At 45.9% G+C, this 14,126-nt stretch overlaps 1 protein-coding gene across 1 annotated transcript; it reads right to left on the bottom strand.

Annotated features, from left to right (window-relative positions):
- Nucleotides 1–3,856: 3,856 nt before the first annotated feature.
- LOC113030628 (uncharacterized) lies at nucleotides 3,857–5,021 on the bottom strand. The gene is made up of 2 exons (XM_026182238.1): nucleotides 4,060–5,021; nucleotides 3,857–3,917 (listed from the first exon to the last, which is right to left on the bottom strand). The coding sequence occupies exons 1-2, from the start codon at nucleotides 4,678–4,680 to the stop codon at nucleotides 3,900–3,902; spliced, it is 639 nt and encodes a 212-aa protein (XP_026038023.1). The 5' UTR covers nucleotides 4,681–5,021; the 3' UTR covers nucleotides 3,857–3,899.
- Between the last annotated feature and the right edge of the window lie 9,105 nt (nucleotides 5,022–14,126).

Raw genomic sequence — 14,126 nt, 5'->3', positions numbered from 1 at the left:
TTTTTTTGTATCACATTTGCATCTGTCTGAAAAATGTATTGTTCAGTTTGTTTAGGTTTCAGGATTGTTACCATTTAAAACAACAAACAAACAAACAAACAAAACCCAGATACATCATGTACAGCGGAGGCTGGAGGTCTGTGAACTATCTGACCTCAGGAACAGTCAGATCTATTGATAGAAAACAACAGAACACAGAGGTTGGGAAACAGAGATGGGCTACATCCAAAATGCAAAGGTTTTGTTTTCAACCATTTTCCATTGTGAAAAAAATTCAAACTTCAAATAACCTGGATACAAAATGTCCTTGAATGGTAGATATTCAGAAATGTCTGCATGCACCACAGAGCCATGGCTGAACTAATGGCTGTCTAAGGCTACGTTCACACTGCAGGCTAAAGTGCATCAAATCCGATTTTTTTGACCCTATGCGACCCATATCCGATCATGGTGTGACAGTGTGAACGGCACAAATCTGATATTTTCAAATCTGATCTGAGTCACTTTCGTATGTGGTACTGAATCCGATACATATCCGATGTTTTAGAAAGCGACTGCTGTTTGATGGTCAGGTCGCATTAAATCCGTCTTTTACGTCACTGACACAAGACAGACACCAATTATCAGCGCCGGAGAAGTGCCGGAGAAGACATCGCGAACGCTTCCTGGCCATCCAGTGTAGATGTCAGTGAAACTGTTGGGAAGACAACGTTGGAGAAACGTGAACATTTTATTTGTACTGTATAATCTGCAGATTCTGACAGAAATCTGCAGCTATCCTTTGAAGCACCGCTCCTCTCTTAAATAGCAATAAGGATCATTATTAGACCATATGTAAATAACAAAATAACTTTATAACTTAAAGCAAAATTGGGAAACGTAAAATCCGAAGTCTTTATATTAAGGGCCATCAGTCAAACAATATTGTTTGCTCTGGGTCTAAACAGAGCGCGTTGTGTCAGGGCGGGGTGCGCCGGTGTGTGTGTGGAAACAGGACCCAAAAGCAGATGACGAAGAGGAGTAGTAAGGTTTTAACAGAAGGTGAAGCTTTATTGCGATGCCGGCAGGAAAATAAACCAAGGGACCAAAAACACTAAACTGGCAAGACACTAAGAAACAAAACACTAAAGGTACTAAGACCAAAAAACTATAACTATGACTGAGGTGAGATTAAACAGACGAAACCTATAACCATGACTGCGGTGATGTAAACAGACGACCCGACAATGACATGCAGAAAACAGAGGGCTTAAATACATACATGAGGTGATCAGGGGAAGTGGAGACACATGGGGGAAACAGCTGACTGACATAAACCTAAATGACAGGACCAGGAGGAGGAAAGCTAAATGCAATGAACAAAGAACACATGACACTGTCAGAATAAAACAGGAAATACTAAAACTAGACATGACAACACAACTAAACAGACCTAATACGTGAAGAATAATACAAGAACCCAAAACATAGAAAACCAAGGGAACAATAATAAATAACAGCTTAAACTAAAGCTAGATAGGAAATGACACAAAAACTAATCACATATCAAAATGAAAAAAATACAAACATGAACTCAGAGCGCTGGGTCAGAGACCCAGCCTGTGACAGAGCCCCCCCCTCAAGGGCGGATTCCAGACGCCCGAAACCAACAAGAAAACAAACACAAAACAACCCACCCGGGGCAGGCGGAGGGGGACCAGGCCGGAGGGCCGGAAACAAAACCAAAAACAAAGCACCAGAAGCACACAGGCCAAAAACAACAAGGGCACAAAAGTCCGAGACCCAGCTTCAGGAGGGCGACCATGAACCCGGCAGAACAGGAGCGAATGGCGAAGCGGTTCAGGTGGCCGCCCCGGAGGCCGACAGCAAAACAAGAGAAAGTTCAAAAGTTCAGGAGGCCGACCAGGAGGCCAACGGTCCAGCAGTCCAAAATCCATGAGCTCAGGGGGCCGGCCGTGCGGAAGGCGACGGCGGCGACTCAGGCGATGGCGATCAGGGGGCCGGCCGTGCGGAAGGCGACGGCGGCGACTCAGGCGATCAGGGGGCCGGCCGCGCGGAAGGCGAAGGCGGCGCCCAAGTGTCAGGCGTACCGGCCGAGGCTCGGAGGGCACAGGACCAGGCGACGCTGAAGCAGAGGCAGGCCCAGGCGTAGCAGAAGCACAGGCAGAGGCCGGCCCGGGCGTAGCAGAAGCACAGGCGGATGCAGCCGGCCCGGGCGTAGCAGAAGCACAGGCGGATGCAGCCGGACCGGGCGACGACGAAGACTCGGATGCAGCCGGACCAGGCGACGACGAGGTGGTCGCAGGTGGCGGCTGGACAGGCTCCTCGGGCCCTCCAGCTGATGCGGCGTGAGGCTGAACAGGCTCCTCGGGCCCTCCAGCGGAGACAGGAGGCTGAACGGGCCCCTCGGACCCTCCAGCGGAGACAGGAGGCTGGACGGGCTCCTCGGGCCCTCCAGCTGACGTGGCAGGAGGCTGGACGGGCTCCTCGGGCCCTCCAGCTGACGTGGCAGGTTGCTTTTCAAGTTGCAGCAACACACAGCCTATAGTGGGGGGAAATGAGTTTGTTTGAGTCCTCAGATAAGGCTGCTGCGGACGGCTGAGATGGCTCCCCCGAGCTCTCAGCAGGTGAAGGTGGTGGCTGAGGAGGGGACCGTGAGGATATCAGAACTGGAGACTGGAAAACTGCAGTCCGAGCTGGCGACTGAACAGAAACAGTCTGAGGCACAATTTTACACTCGTTGAGGGCGGGGGGAAGGCAGTCCTCTGTGCCCACCTCTTTACCACAAGTGTCCATGAACTGAGTGGGATTAATGTCTACAGACCTTGAATCAGCAGTCATAGTGCTAGATTTCTCAGAATGACTGGGTGTCAAGCTGGCCACCTGAATGACGTTCAGGGTGCCGCCTGTGGAAACATCACTTAGCAGTTCTTTATTGGTCTCCACGGTTGAGTCACACACCCTGTTATTTTTAACCTTCACGTCACAGGAACCTACAGTACATAGGACACGAGTTTCCACCTCAGGAACGTTGGCTCCATGAGGTCCAGCAACGGAAGCAACACCTGAAACAGTACTTTGTTTTATCAAGTTATTACCATAGCTTCCGTTATCAGTGGTTGTCTTCTCAGTGGAGCTAAACACAGTGTTCTCTGACTCATAACATGGCTTTGACTGCGTTTCATTCATGGGAGAAGTCATGTCAGCCAACACAGTTTGCTTAACACTTAAAGACTCAGAAATGCAGCCCGAGTTATTCGTTGCTCCTTTAGTGCGATTCATGACCATCTCTAGGTGAGCATATTTAGACGCACAAGACACCGACTTGACCATGAATTCACAGTTCACCGGATCACTAACAGATCTTAAATCCCGAGCAGGATCATTACTGGTCTTCAGAAAAACAGTTTGTAAAGATGGGTTGCAGTTATTAACCATGGGATCCAGAATATTGATTTCTCGCAACACAGTTACAGGAGCTAAAACAGAGTCAGTCTTTGATTTAACAGCATCATGGACAAGATCCAAGTTCTCTTTGGCTTCTCTCTCAGCTCTATTCAACCTGGTGCTTTGCACAGTACAGCACGATTCAGACAGAATCTCAGACTCTGAGTTGTTAAGCTGCTTTTCTTGAAAAATACTCACATAACTTTGATTCTTAACAGATAAATTTAAACAAGGGCTGGTCACAATGTTACAGTCTCTGGACACTGCGCCAGGGGGTTCGTGATTTGCATTGTGCACTGGTGAAGTTTCGTTAATAAACTCTATGGAACAACAGTTCTCAATAGGGTCTATACATGGAGAAGTTAAATTAACACCGTCCGTGGAGGTCTTCCCTTGTGAGTTGACATTGGCTGTCATGCTAGTAGGGCTGCTGCTAGCAGCCTCACTTGCAGTCACATGAACCCCGAACGCTGTGGCAGAAATAATTTCAGTCTCAGAGCTTGGCTTGGCATGGCTCATTAGTTTACAGCCGGGCCCCTCAACCGGCAACACAGTCTTAATCACAGAACCCTCCTTAGCGGAGACGTGAGGGGCAAAAACAGAGTCGCTCACCTCCGTTTGTAGTGCGGCGCGTCGGTGGCGCGCACGCCGCTTTCTCTTGACAGTGGGAGACGGCGGAGCGATGGGTGGAAGTCCCTGGCAGCTCCGGGGACCCCCGAGAGCCAGTCGAGTTCCCCGGAAGGAGTGCTCGTGCTCCGGAATGAGCCATGGCTTCCACCGGAGCTCCTCCTCCAATAGAGCGCTGAGTATAGTCTGACGTTCGTCGTGGTCCAAATCTATGGTGTCCAGCGCTTCCTCGCGTTGGACCGTGGCAAGAGTGTGACAAGACTGTGACGAGGGTGTGGAAACTGATGAGCTGAGAGGTGGTACCGCTGCGGCGAGTCTCAGCGAACCGACCCGAACCGTCTCAGGCTCGCAAGGCAGCAGCAGTGATTCCTGTTCGTGGTTTTGATGCTGCTGCGGTGGCAAAACCGTGCGAACAAAATCCTGCACATCCTCCGGCAATCCCGCCGCGTAAGCAGGATATGCAGACAAAATCTGTTTTAGCTGGACTCTGGTTGACTCCTTCTCATTCTCCTGTCTGCACGCGGAGTAGCAAATCCACTGTCCGCGGAGAATGGTCACCTGAGTGCTGAACTCAAAAAAATCCTCGCAGACATCCGCTGGGTCCATACTGGTCGGGTCGTTCTGTCAGGGCGGGGTGCGCCGGTGTGTGTGTGGAAACAGGACCCAAAAGCAGATGACGAAGAGGAGTAGTAAGGTTTTAACAGAAGGTGAAGCTTTATTGCGATGCCGGCAGGAAAATAAACCAAGGGACCAAAAACACTAAACTGGCAAGACACTAAGAAACAAAACACTAAAGGTACTAAGACCAAAAAACTATAACTATGACTGAGGTGAGATTAAACAGACGAAACCTATAACCATGACTGCGGTGATGTAAACAGACGACCCGACAATGACATGCAGAAAACAGAGGGCTTAAATACATACATGAGGTGATCAGGGGAAGTGGAGACACATGGGGGAAACAGCTGACTGACATAAACCTAAATGACAGGACCAGGAGGAGGAAAGCTAAATGCAATGAACAAAGAACACATGACACTGTCAGAATAAAACAGGAAATACTAAAACTAGACATGACAACACAACTAAACAGACCTAATACGTGAAGAATAATACAAGAACCCAAAACATAGAAAACCAAGGGAACAATAATAAATAACAGCTTAAACTAAAGCTAGATAGGAAATGACACAAAAACTAATCACATATCAAAATGAAAAAAATACAAACATGAACTCAGAGCGCTGGGTCAGAGACCCAGCCTGTGACACGTTGTGTGTGGCATCCTCTTTTGCGCATGCGGCCGCTTTGAGCGTTCACACTAGAGCGTGTTTGCTGTCGCATTTTATTTGTAGTGTGAACGAGCAGACAAAAAAATTGAATTTTATCAAAAAATCGGAATTGAGCATTAAGACCTGCAGTGTGAACGTAGCCTCAGACACCTGAATGTGCGCTTGAAGCCATTTCTACTTCTTAACTTGTCTGATCTGGTGCTCACCACAAACAAACACAAGCAGACATTTTCAACTTTTAACTGTATTTTCATAAGTTTTACAGCTTTTCCTACTAATAAAAATCTCCTTTATGGCCATTCATATTACACAAAGTAATTCAGACACTGACAGAAAGGGGACAGAAAAGCTTCACTTGTCCGGCCAAAGCAGAAGGCAGAGCCTTCAGCTATCAGGCCCCTCTGCTGTGGAACCAGCTCCCAGTTTGGATTGAGGAGGCATTCCCAGGATGCGCTGAGGATTTCTTCTTCACTTGCCTCCTTTCACTATGTATGTTTATACACTACTTGTATATTTAATCATTAGTATTTTCCCATAGTTTACCTTTTGTCCCATTTCTGTCAGCTCTCTACTCTTTCCTTTCATCCCTAACCAGTGTCGACAAATGGCCGCCTCTCCCGGAGCCGGAGATTCGTAATGTTAAAAGGGAGTTTTTCCTTTCCACTTTTCTCATAGACAGTGATTGTTAGGGTTTCTTTATAATATGGCTGCGTCTTTAACTTACAACATGAAGGTGATTGTTGTTGAGAATTAATTAAAATAATACGTCTAGAAAATGCACTTTCAATTCAATGCAGTTCAATTTTATTTATATAGCGCCAAATCACAACAACAGTCGCCTCAAGGTGCTTTATATTGCACAGTAGATCGTACAATAATCCGATCGTTCAGTCTGACGTCACTAGCCGTGTCTGGGCCTAAACTCTGCTGCAGGTCCATATATCAAATGATCACTGTGGCATTACTGAGAGTTAATGTCATGGTCGGACGGTCCTTCCCGGAGCGACCTGTCTGTGTGTGTATGTGTGTGCTTCTCTCTCTCTCCTCCTCCACCCAGTGGCTGACACACCTGCACCTAATTTGCCATCCAGCTGTCACTGATCATCCTCGTTGTGGACTGAGGTACTTAACTATGTGTCTGGATGGCAGTCGACGCTGGATTGTACTGGAGGCTCGGTAGTAAAGAGTGTTTTCTTACTTTTAACATAGCCTTAGCCGGCTACCCTTCTCACCTGTAGCTGTCGTCACTTGTTTATAGGAGGAAGTGATACGGAGCAGAAGGTTGGAGAGAAGGAGTCCGCTGGATTAAGCCCTCGGAGGAGAAACACACTCAGATAATCACTTGGGAGACTCATCTGCACACCACTGGGAATTTGGAGATGATCACCGTTGGATTTTTGTACTTCGCTTTGTGACTGTTTTGAGCACTGTAAATAAACGCACTGTTTGCTTCGCATCCAGAGCTCCGCGACTGAGTCTGTATTTCCCCCATTACCCGTGACAGTTAAAACACTGTCTTAAGTCTTTCATCTTTAATAAAATTATCAGCGTTCTGCTCTACCAGGTGTAACAACTGAGTTTAACATCCAGGCATCCATGAAAACGGAATTTATGACATTTAACGGAGTTAGAAGTTAGCAGGAAGTTAGCTCGCTAGCTTCCATCTAAATACAATATAGCATGTCCTGACTGCGGCGGTTTGGAAACAAATTTAAATGTACAGCTTTCTTATCACTTCCAACATAAATGAAGACAGAAAACTAAACAGCAGTGACGTTTGTAGGGTTACTGAAGTTTGGCTAGCTGGTATATAATGATGTGCTACGTGACCGCTAGCGACACAGCTATGTTAGCATAATATAAACAAGCTAACTTTTTTTCCACTCGATAAAAGTTAACGTGAGTGTTCTCAGTGGTCAGGAACAAATGTAATCGCATGGCAGGATGCTGTAAAAGGACTAAACTTCAGCCAGGAGAACAACTGAGATAATCCATCCACAATACGAGGTTAGTCATTCATATACTGCTGCATGGGCTGGGCTGTAGTTACATTGTAAGGTTTTAAAAACTGAGCTTAAATAAATGATTAGCGGTAATAAAAGCCGAGGGAGGTCAACAGGGATCACTGACTGTTTTAGGAGCTTTTTGAGATCAAATAGAAGAAAATACATAACATTAAACATGTTAACAACACAAAAGCCATATTAAACGCAGACTACTTTAGGCCCGGAAGTAGGATTTGTCACGTCATCACTTAATAATCGGATAGATACAGAGAAAAACCCAACAGTCATATGACCCCCCCTACGAGCAAGCACTTTGGCGACAGTGGGAAGGAAAAACTCCCTTTTAACAGGAAGAAACCTCTGGCGAACCAGGCTCAGGGAGGGGCGGGGCGGGGCCATCTGCTGCGACCGGTCAGGGTGAGAGAAGGAAGACAGGATAAAAGACATGCTGTGGAAGAGAGACAGAGGTTAATAACAGGTATGATTCAATGCAGAGAGGTCTATTAACACAGTGAGTGAGAAGGGTGCGAGCAGTAGATGGCCCCAGAACCTGAGCCTGGTTCTGCCGGAGATTCTTCTTGTTAGAGATGAGTTTTTCCTTCCCACTGTCGCCAAGTGCTTGCTCACTGTTAAGGTTTTCTCTTTATTATTGTAGGGTCTTTATCTTACAATATAAAACACACTGAGTTGACTGTTGTTGTGATTTGGCACTATGTGAATTGGACTGAATGGAAGTGAATTGAATTTATTCTCCCACTTTGTGGTCATTCCTGTGGGCTCTGTTTGCCTCAACCCTTGCTGTACGTCAGCTGTAATGTTTTCTCCCCTCTCTGTGCTTTCACCCAGATGTCTTTGCTCAGTGTCTTTTTCCCTATCACCATTTAGGACCGGTTCTACATTGTCTGTGGTTACTTTTCTCAGCCTTAGATACTTCTCATGAACGCCATTGTCTTGGCCTTTCCACTCATGGCAGTCCTTACATGTAATACAGCTTGTCTCTACTCTACTCTCTGCCTGTTTTACCACTATGGGAGAGCCGAGCTTTTGGCCGCTCTGCTCCCCGACTTTGAAATTCACATCCTCCTGATATCAGGAATACTGGCTCTCCTCCCTTATTCAAGTCAAAACTCAAAACCAATCATTGACTCTGAATGTTGCCTAATGCTGTTCTTTCATCGTTTTACCGTTTCACCTTTTATGCTTTGTATGGTGACCTTGGGTTTAGGAAGGAAATAAAATAACATGTATTATTATTATTATTATTACTCTTGAGTTTCACATCTCTGTGAAAGGCTTGTGTCCACAGTGCTGTGCTTCTGTAAAAGCCTTTCTTGATGCTGTAAAGCAGAGATGTGTCTTGCTTCTCACTCTCTCCTTGTTCTGTCCTGTAAGGCAGATGGTTTTTTCAGTTAGCACAGAAGGCAGATTGGATTTTGTCCAAAACCAATTGATGAGAACTGCAGCCATGAACATTTTGCATTCTGTTCTTTGCCATGAGAGCCCAATCCATTGCAATGTTCTTTTGCAACAGTTACTTGCTTTCACCTTCATCATAATTTCACTAAGTGTTTTGGTTTGTTGCTTAGCAGTCCATTCCTCAGTGGACTGTATGCAGCCATTGTCTTTATCTCTTTGGTGAAGTTCCCTGCCATGTCTCTCTCATACTCATTGTTAAATTCTCCCTTTGCCACTGAACTTCTAGGCGGGCCACGTACACTTATTTAGTTATTGACTAGCGTTCAAATATTCCAGAAAATGTCTTTGTGTATAGAAGGCTCCCTGCACTAAACCAAGTGAAGTAATCAATAATGTGGCGATATTACACTCTCAGCTCAAGTTCGTGCATTTGAACTGGCTACATACAGCTATATCTCACAGTATACCAGTGGCAGGCCAACAGTAGGCTTAGACTTAGTTCTAAGCCTGCTGTTGCCTTTGTACTGTGTATAATGTGACATATTTCACATTCACCCACAATTTTCTGTAGGCTTGAAAGGCATTCTGTATCTTTGTGCCCTGAGCTCTTTAAAAGTCTTTGTAACCTTTCAGCAGGAGCTTGGCCAAATTATTTATGCAGCTTCAGTAAAAAATTTTGTTTCATGACTGAGTTCATTTCCTCAGAGACTGTCAGTATTTCATGCTCATTGCATATTTCTTCATGCCCATTTTGCTTTGCTTTTCTAAGTGCCTTCTTTAGTATTTACCAATGCCTGTTCATCTAACTGAATGCTCTTATATTGTTATAGTGTTTACACAGTGATGGTTGGAGCTTGTACAGTCAAGCTTTACAGGTTTGTTGAACATCACTGCTGTGTCATTTTCTACATCCAGGGGAACTCTTTGTTATGGAAGCTTTGCTCAAAAGCAGGGGAACGTCTGCTGGAACACATCACTTTCAATGTCAAAATTGGTCTCTACAACTTTTGCTGAAATTTTTACCTTTTTTATATAATATATACCGTACTTCCCGGACTACAAAGCGCACCTGAATATTAGCCGCAGAAGCTAAAATCAGGGGAAAATCCTGTTTTGTACATACATTAGCCGCACCTGACTAAAAGCCGCAGGTGTTTCAATGTTGACTTATCATATGTAAGAGAATATGCACAAAGCGAATTGTCAGGAAAGAGATGGCTGTTTGGAGAAACACCCCTTTTATTAATATTTTGAAAAACAAGTTATGGGTACATATTTGCACATGTACTGTGCTTCATAAATGAGTAACAAATGTAGTACATACAGTAACCTACAGCACACCAGAAAAATAGATTCCGACTACCTTTTAGGCTCAGGTGAAGAGACACGGCTTTAACAAGAAGAAAAGTCAGCCATTCACCACCATCTTCCTGCCCACTAAAACCACCAAAGTCCTCTTCTCCAGTGTCGGAAACGAACAGGCTCAGGATGGCTTCGTCATCCACTCTCAGCTTCTTTCCTTCGTTGTCACTTTCAAAACCAAAGAAATCCTCGTTGTCAGTGTCAGAGTCGAACACCCTCAGAAGGGCCGTGGCGGTGTCCTCCTCTCCATCATGCAGCAGTCCAGCCCTTCGAAATCCGTTGGTGATCGTGGATGTTTTCACACTTTTCCACGCTGTCAGAATCCACCGGTGGAGTTGAGCATAACTTGCTTTTCGCAAGTTTATCGCCGCTGGTCATCCACGACTCCTGCTGAACGCGTAGCGCTACTTTGAAGTTTGTTTTTCGCGCTACTTGTACGGCACTATGTTGCCTGGCGGATGGACATGTGACCAACATACCACTCTTGAACCCCGATCCTTCCGCCAGGCAACGTAGTGCCGTACAACAGCGGAACAAACAAAACAAATCGTCTTACGATATGACAAAAATCATGGACAATCCATAGAAAAGCCACACCTGACTAAAAGCCGCAGGGTTCAAAGCTTGTGCAAAAAGTAGCGGCTTATAGTCCGACAATTACGGTACCAATATATAGAATTTGAAATATACCAATTTTCATCTCCAAATTTTAAAGATTGATGACTGGATGTTTCGTGGTCCCTAGGTTTTGAGTTTGAGGAATGTTTGGGGATTTTTCTCGTTGTTTTTTGGTGTCTCTGTTACAGGGTTTTTTGGTTCATTCTAGGTAAAGATGTGTTTTGGGTTTAGCTCGATAGTCTTCTGTTTGTTCTTTTTTCCTAATGGCTTTGAGTTTCATTATCTCTGTTTGTGGTTCACAGTTTCTTGTTTGTTTATGTTAGTTTCCTGAGTCAGTCGTGTCTTTGTGTGTTTATTCTCCTGTTGCTCTGTCAAGTTCACACATCTTAGTTGTGTTCTCAGTGTTTGTACTTCCCGTCTTATTTGTTAGTCTTCCATCTTGTGTGTATGATGTTCAGTTTTTCTTCATCTGCCTCATCAGTCAGATTAGTGTCATCTGTGTTCCCACCTGTGGTCTGTTCCCGTTAACTTCTGTGTGTATATATCGTCTGAGTCTGTTCTTGGTTACATTTAGTGTTCAAATAAATTTAACACTACAACACTGGAAAAACATAGTTACTGCCAGACAAAGAACCAAGAAAACCATAAAAAACATAAAAAACTATCTGACAAAATGAACAACAAAGTCATTAATGTCTATCAGTCTGGAAAGGGTTACAGAGCTTTTTCTTAGGCGTTGGGAGCCCAGAGTACCATGGTGAGCCATTATCTACACTGTTAGAAAAAACATCTTAAAAAAACAGTAATATTCCGGCAGCTGGGGCACCAAAATAATACCGTAAAATAACAGAAAATAACTTACTCATAAAAATACAGTTATTTCCAGTAATGAAAATACAATTTGTTGCCCTAATTTTACATGGGATTTTGCCTTTTTCAAGTGCTTTTAAACATTAAATTAGGAACAATTTAATGTGATTAAACAATGAAATTACCTATAAACAAGGTCAATGAATGCGGCAATATGTATAATAATACTTAAATGTACAGAAATATACAGTTGGTTTAAATAATAATGGATTGCATTCATATAGCACTTTATGAGTGCCTCTCTCAATGCGCTTTACAATTCCTCTTTATAATTCCCCTCTGGCCATCACCAGTAGGTGAAGTGTCTTGCCCAAGGACACAACGACCGAGAGTGTCCGAGCTGGGGCTCGAACCGGCAACCTTCTGATTACAAGGCGAACTGCCAACTCTTGAGCCACGATCGCCCTAAATAGCAATAATAATAATAATTATTTGATGTAAAAAAAGTTTATGAGAATCATTTTATATATTTTTCCATAGCATTACATTTGAATTTAACAGTTCAATCTTTCAAATAACGAACAAATATTTGTGAAATCATGATGCATTTGTGAAAGTATTTTAACAATCTAAGACAGATACATTTAAAAAACAAGAAAATTATGTGTCATGGTCCTGCGGCCATGACTCAGTGACTTTGTGTTTATGTTCTTTATTGTTATTATTCTCTTTATTATTCATGGGCTGTTTTGGGATGGTTTGTGTTTTGGGATTTTAGGTACTGGGTTCTGAGTTTGTGCTCCCTCTATTGGTCCCTGGTGTTAGTGTTCCCCTGTCTCGTCAGGTTAATCAGGTCCAGCTGTGTGTGATTTCCCAGTGTCTCTCTGTGTACTTATAGTGTGTGTTTGCCTCTGTTCCTCGTCGCGTCGTCTGTGTTCATACCCTGTGAAATCCCCTGCGTGCTCTCCCTGCTGTTCTCCCTTCATGTTCAGGTTTGCCACTCCTTTGTGTAGTTTCACCCAGTTTAGTTCATCCTTAGTTCTGTTTTGCCATCTCCACTTTATGTTTGATATTGTCAATAAATCGCCTTCACATCTGAGTAAGTGCTGCATTTGAGTCCTCCTTTCCACTCTCCACACGGCCGCTGCCCCGGACCGTGACAGTACGACGCGACCACAAGATGGACCCAGCAGCGCTTAATCCGTCCAGGGAGCTATGGGAGACGCTCATCGATGCCACACAGGAGCTGATCGACCTGTGGCTGGAAAGCCCAGGTGGCACGTCCCAGCGCGCTATAGAGAGGCGGCTACAGCGTCTGGTGACCGGTCTCCCATGGCTTCTGGACTCGCTCTGTTCGTGGGAGCAGGAGTTTCTCCTTTTGGACCTTGGACTTCACCCCCCGTCTGCATTTACTTTCGAGCAGCCCGAGGCGGTGAGTGAGCGGGATGCATTGGCTTCCCCAGATTCCGGGACTTTGTTTTCTGGGGCTATTCAGAGCGGGATGGGAGACTGTACGGGTCGCTTACCTACCTTCGTGGTAACGGATCCTTCCCAAGTGGGCGTGTACAAACCCTCTGCAAAACTGACAGACTGTGTCTCTGCCGCTCCTTCTGAGCCAGGACTTTTTCGCCATTCTCCGGCTCAGTTCTGTGTCCAGCCACAAGCTTCCCGGTCTGTAGCTCAACCGTTAGCCTCCCTAAGGGCACAAATACCTGTTCTGCCGCCGCTCCAGTTAGCCACTCAGCCACCACCACCGCTAGCATCGCTACAACCCATAGTTCAGTTAATGGCTGAGTCACGATATTCACACTGTTTTTCCACCGCTGTTTCTAAGCAAGGAGATGAACTGTTTTACGACGGACCTGTACCTCAAAAGCTGGCAACATTAGAGACTGTTGCTCACTCCAGGGCTTCCCCAGAGGCTGGGTTACTGCCCTCAGCTTACTCTGGACCCCTGGAGGCCAAGATGCCAGCTGTGAACTGCACCGGGCTGTCACTGCCTGAGCAGAGTCAGTGCTCTGCGCAGCTGCAGCCCTCCGTATGTGTGCCGGAGGCCCATGTGCCTACTGGTTTTGTTTCATGTGTGCCAGAGGCCCACGTGCCTACTGGTTTTGTTTCATGTGTGCCGGAGGCCCACGTGCCTACTGGTTTTGTTTTGTGTGTGCCGGGGGCCCCGGTGCCCGCTGGTTCTGCGGCTGTTTTCGCTGGGGGGCCCAAGGAGCCCGTCCAGCCTCCTGCTTCGCCTGCTGGGGGGCCTGAGGAGTCCGTCCAGCCTTCTGATTCGTTAGCTGGGGGGCCCAAGGAGCCCGTCCGGCCTCCTGTGGCTGCTTCTCCACCTGTGGCTGCTTCTCCACCTGTGGCTGCTTCTCCACCTGTGGTTGCAGCGCCGCCTCCTGCAGTACCACCACCGGCAGTGCTACCGCCTGCTACGGCCACACCTCAGCCTGAGGACGCATCCTCACCTGGCCCGGCTTCAGCCTCGCCTGGTCCAGCTTCATCTTCGCCTGGCCCAGCTTCAGCTCCAGCGTCAGCTTCGCCTGGTCCA

The sequence above is a fragment of the Astatotilapia calliptera genome, chromosome 10, assembly GCF_900246225.1.
Source record: "Astatotilapia calliptera chromosome 10, fAstCal1.2, whole genome shotgun sequence".
NCBI lineage: Eukaryota > Metazoa > Chordata > Actinopteri > Cichliformes > Cichlidae > Astatotilapia > Astatotilapia calliptera.
This window is presented reverse-complemented; position numbering and strand designations above follow the sequence as displayed.

What these genes read in the sequence shown, in the direction of transcription:
- LOC113030628 (XM_026182238.1), bottom strand. Translation starts at nt 4,680, where the DNA reads ATGGACCCAGCGGATGTCTGCGAGGATTTTTTTGAGTTCAGCACTCAG.